At 32.4% G+C, this 5,696-nt stretch overlaps 1 protein-coding gene across 1 annotated transcript; it reads left to right on the forward strand.

The window, feature by feature from the left end:
* The first annotated feature begins 3,471 nt into the window (after positions 1-3,471).
* Positions 3,472-5,303, forward strand: LOC130632706 (uncharacterized). The gene is made up of 4 exons (XM_057444499.1): positions 3,472-3,677; positions 3,847-3,933; positions 4,047-4,226; positions 4,512-5,303. The coding sequence occupies exons 2-4, from the start codon at positions 3,879-3,881 to the stop codon at positions 4,766-4,768; spliced, it is 492 nt and encodes a 163-aa protein (XP_057300482.1). The 5' UTR covers positions 3,472-3,677; positions 3,847-3,878; the 3' UTR covers positions 4,769-5,303.
* Positions 5,304-5,696: the final 393 nt, after the last annotated feature.

The following is a 5,696-nucleotide window of genomic DNA, read 5'->3' on the forward strand; positions in this document are numbered from 1 at the left end:
AACAAAACATTATTTTAGATTGTTGTTTTTATATTAATTCTGAAAATACATCGAATCAATGTTAACAGACACCAAAATATACCATCTGGTTAAATTTATGCGTTTTCAGTCTTTTTTGATAATTTTTCACTTTGTCGTCGGAGCCGCAATCTGATACCTCTAAACACACGCAAAGCTGTTCGATCACTTGCCACTTGTCGTCTTAATATGTTTGCTTGTCTCGTAGTTGCCACAAGCCTGCAGGCGAATCGTCTGATAATAATTCTGATGCGTGTTCTTAAGCTTCTGACCAAATTGGCTAGCCTTCTGAGAGCCCTGTTGACTACTCTAAGTCTGTCTTCCGTCCCTTCGGTTGCTGTACCTAAAACAAATTCAAATGGTATTCTTAGAACGGCCATAAAATATGAAAAATTATGCAAATTAGCAACCCCAAATGTGTTGCTTACTATCAAGAAATGTATATGCAAGATTAATAAGTACTTACTGGCCAAAAATAAATTAGTTGTTCTTATCACTCGATTCGACGTTCCTAGAGCTTGATCAATGTTTTCAACAGTAGGGGCTAGCGGAACGGCTGGGACATTGGTGCAGTTAAGTGGAGCGGTGGTAGGAATGATAGATGCTGTGGTTTCTGCAGTTGTTGATACATCTTGTGAAAATGTTCCTATTCAAAGAACAAAAAAAAAAATGAAAAGTGTACAGTCATAGATCTTATCAGATTGTTTACGTTATTAAGTTAGTACGTACCTGCTATGAAGGAAAATACAACAATCAAAACACATGATACAGCTTTAGAAGCCATTTGTTTTTATCCAGGTAAGATATCGGTTATTGGTAGCAGAGTTATCAAAACAAAACAAGCTGTTGCTGCTAAAACAATGATAAAATCAATATAAAGGACATGCCGTCGTAAGAACTAATTCGCTTGAAAATAAAAGAGTCTAAAATATCTTTATTACAACGTCGTTCGCGTTTAAAATATTGTAATATCAAGCTACAACACACACCATATGCATAACCAACAAGTAATATTTACCTCTTCACTTTGTAATTTTTCGATTGTACAATAACCGCGGTCGATGTTTACATTTCATCAAGATCTCTTTTTATACTACATCATTACCATGGCAACCGGAGATGTTACAATCCAAGGCATGACCATGCAAATTATTTTTATTGCAACTTAAGTGGTAACAAAATAACAAGAAACATGACTATTTACTAATTGGAGGATATTATTAGGATGTTGGACGATTTCTATACAACCACTTCCGTAATCATAAATTTCTTGTTACGATAATTCAGGATTTATCAGACCTTATGTGCTGACTCATAATTAAATTGAATGTTTGGTATCCTAGGTGACCACAAATGAAATATTCGCTTCGGATTAAAATAACTAGTTTTAGTGTAAAATTATTGCAAATTTTAGCCAAATTCGCGGAAGCTTTCGCCGCCATATTTTTATAACATAAATGAAAACCCCCCAAAAAATGACGGCCTTAAGTTTCATTTCTATAATTTGATAGTTTAATCTTTGAATTGTTTTAAAAAATAAACTTTTTGTCATTCGCGAAAGTTACTACTTGCAAAAACCACGGATTTTCTGCACTTAAAATGCGTTGATACTTGTTCTACCACAGTTATCGCTGATTGTCACAAAAAATTTTGTTACCGTTTTGTTTGTGTAACTTTACTTGTTAAAAGACATCTTCTGAAGTCTCAGGAGACAGTAAAATATCTCATTAGATATTTGTCAAATAAATTTACCTAATGCATGTAAACTATTTTTTAATAAAACGGTAATTCGTCTTTGTGGTACTTATAAATCAGTATCCTGAATCAGTATCATGATTTCCTTACCATGAAAGGATTTCAAAGATTCTCATTTTGTTTTAGAAAACATATCTCTATGCTATAGTATAGACCTTAAAAAGAACAAATATTTCGAATTTATAATACTGAAATTAACTTGTGGCTTAATTCAACACGATTGTATGGCACAAAACCATGTTAATTCATCAAACTCGCACAGTCTATATCAATCCTTTTAAAACTTTCATTTCGTTCACGTATCATTTAAATCTAGTGAAACAGTTTCAAAAGGCCTTGTGGTAATATTGGTTACATAATGTTGAGGTTATTGACTCTCTATTTTAAATGTAACTGTCACACACAACAGCAGGTAATGATTCAGCATACATTGCATTTCAAAGACACGACATAAAAATAGTATGTGCCTCCTACGCAGAGTGTGTTAAGAATAAAATTACGTCCGCCCATTTTGTGCAATTGTTCCTTTATTAATTATCAAGCCTTCTTCGTTCCTTTAAATTTATGAGTTACTATACTAAATATAAACGTCTTTCTTATGGTTTTCTCCATCACTGTAGTAATAGCCGTTGTCCGTCTTTATGGTTGTAACAGTGTTTACCAGGAAATCGCGAAGATACAAAAAACAAATAAAATATAGTTTTATTTACTTGGCTGTTAATTGTAAACTCCTGTGAACTTTAACAGCCTAGTACTATAGTAACAGCCGTCGCGTATCTTTTGCTGCGCGAAATGGTACCTTAGTAAACCACACGAAATACGGCATGTAAAAGACGGAAAAACCCTTTGTAAGGCTCGCCGTCTATCTGTGAACCAAGGGTGCTGACTGCCAGTAGCGACGGGTTAATTACCATGGATTTTCCGATGAATAAATTCCTGTAGATATTGTACGGCTTTTCGACTAGTATTGACAAATACAATTTGTGTGTCAAAAGAATCAAAACAATTAGAATTATAATAGTGCCTGATTTTATTTGCCCTTTGCTGATTTTTAGTAAACCCTTTGTGTCCTGAATAAACCCTTTGTGTTACGAAAAAAATTAGGCCAAAACAGTCTCAAGGGACCGCCATAACTCCTGAGGATTAGGCTGTTTGAGGAAAGTGCTCTTCAAGAATAAGTATAAGTTGAGATAGCCAACAGTACCAAGCATGAAGCAACTAGTTGTTTTCCGTAGCCAACAATTAAACTTAAATTTAGAAATCTAATTATTTTTTGATCAAAAATGGTCAACAGGTGCAATTTCAAGGGTTAACATATAGTTTTATTTCCCGTTTTAGGATACCTTAAAAAGTTTTTGTTAAAGGAACTCAAGAATGGAGAAAACCAATTCGATTCAAATGTTTTTTAATAGCAGACAAAAGTATTTTCAACATGCTAAATTACCATTCAGGACCAACAAAACCATAAATAGTTTTTATGCTTATTAATGTTATCATTATTCCGTTTCTTTTTTCGTTGCCATAAATCACCATGACATTACCTTATCGTCAGACAATTATCATCCATGCGCGTGCTTTATCAAAAAAAAAAAAAAACAATTAGTGTTTACCGTTAATTGGTCTAGCTAATGAGTGATGTATCGGTGGTGAAGGATTTCCTATATTGAATGTAACAGCAACAACTTCAAATCCTTTTAGTAACAGGTATAATTATACTTAGATTGGTTACACATTTGATTGCCATGGAAACATATCCTAGATAAAGTGTTTAGTCATGTTTGTTTTTCATAATCTTTCCAGCACTGCTTTAGTATAAAAGCTCATCTTTAGTTGTTGTATTCACACACTAAGGATTTTAACATCAGCTTGCTTCATATCACATTGTAGAATCACAAAGAAGAAAGGTAATGATAAAACTTGGTTGCATAATTATTAGCTATAATTAGATTGTAAACATTTGATCAAAGCAAACATCATATATTTTGACTAATCTTGTTTTATTTTGTACCCATTACTGTGTATTAGTAACTTCTTCCAATCGTCATTAATTCATATTTCCCTTTTTATCCATAGTTTTGTTTGATACATTTGTCCGGACAAACAAGATGGCGTATAAACTTGTAGCATGTATTTTGGCGGTTGCATTTGCATTTATACCAGGTAAATTATATGAAAATTGATATTGTTAGAGAGCAATTACTTTTCGATCGATATTCAAAAAGACAATTTTTTTAAAAAAACTTTAATTAATATTTAACATATTTCTTCAACAGAAACAATTGCACAAGATGTATCAACAACTATGGAACCTATGATGTATACAAAGCCCATGGATTCTCAACTCAACTGCACCAACATTCCTAATGTCCCACAAAGGCCCACCGCAGATGATATTGATCAAGCTGTAGTAGCCTCTAATAGAGTGATCAGAGCTACTATTTTGTTTTTGTCTAGTAAGTAGATATTGTCTTACTTTGAACAGTTTACACAATAAATTAATAAAGAATGAAGTTATTTATCTTGATAAAATCATTATTAATTTCGGAGAGTGATTTGAAAGCCAATTTTTTTGCTGCATCATTTTTTTTTGCTATTGTTACTGTTTTTCAAGTTTAAATAGGTCTTTTAATTTCAAAGTCTTTTGTAATGAAAAAATTCCTTTGTTATTCAGTAAAAGTTATTCCAGTTAATGTTTCATTGGGTAAAGTTAAGGAAATTATTTCAATCTTAATTTTCAGGTAACACAACAGAAGGAGTGCGGTTGAGAGTTAGGACAATAAACAGAGTTCTCGCTCTTCTTACTGATTTACTACAAAGTTTAATCAGGCGAATTAGAATTGTGAACAGGCGACTTAATTGTGGACTGGTAACAACTCTGGCACAAGCTACTCGCTTGGAGGCTATTAATGACAGAGACACAAGATCTGTTCGTTCTCTCAGAGATTTAAGACGGAGGCTTCGAGAATTGAGAGAAAGGTTACAGAAGCTAAACTGAACTACTCTCGGTTTTGATTTGTGACAGGTGTGGATATTTTGGGAATGGTTTGAGATAATATATATGTTCAAAGAGAAACGTTTGTTCTTTTTTTTCCCAATTTAAGTTGTTGCCTTGTTTTCACTTAAAAACGAAAAACGGATGACTAAATCTATCAAGAGATAAGTAAACATTCGTTAGTGTATAAAGCAAAAGTTAAGAAAAAAAGCCTTATTTTAAAGTAATCTTTTTTTTTTTTTTTTTTTTTTTTTTTTTCAATTTATTTAAAGTCGATTATTCACATATTTACAATAGTTTCCAAAAAAAAAGTAATTAAGAAAACTAATCTAAATCGACTAAATTTTTTTTATGTTTACAATTAAATAAAATCATTTTTTTTATATATATAAACAATAATAACAACAAAGTTCTATAAAGGGACCTTACATTCATCACAGTTACATTTAGATCCGTCCCACATTTTAATCATGCTTTTAAAAACTTTAAGGTTGTCACATCGTTTCAAATGTGATGGTAGGTTATTCCAAATCTTTGGTCCCAGGGCTGAATCTTCACTAAATCTTCACTAGACATAGGGCGCTTTTCGAGAGTAACTTTATTGATTGGAGTTATCTTCGATACTCTGTGCTTAAAAGTGGTGGTGATTTTGAAGTCCTAATTTTTTTAAATAACAAGAGTGAAACACTTATGTTATACTATCATACCCATCTTTTGCCTGGTATTACCTTCAACGTCCATGTCGTCTAACTCTACATCCTTAATCACATCTGGAAACATTTCTTTTTCCCTCGTGTATGAGATATTTTTATTTATTTTTCTTAGGATCCGTTTATTTCCGCGGTTATTGCTCGAATTATAAATTCTCGGAAATGTTTGCTTTTACAAAATGCTGCTTAAGATTTTTAGCGGGACACATATCCTATATTCC

The sequence above is a fragment of the Hydractinia symbiolongicarpus genome, chromosome 1 (genome assembly GCF_029227915.1).
Source record: "Hydractinia symbiolongicarpus strain clone_291-10 chromosome 1, HSymV2.1, whole genome shotgun sequence".
Taxonomy (NCBI): domain Eukaryota; kingdom Metazoa; phylum Cnidaria; class Hydrozoa; order Anthoathecata; family Hydractiniidae; genus Hydractinia; species Hydractinia symbiolongicarpus.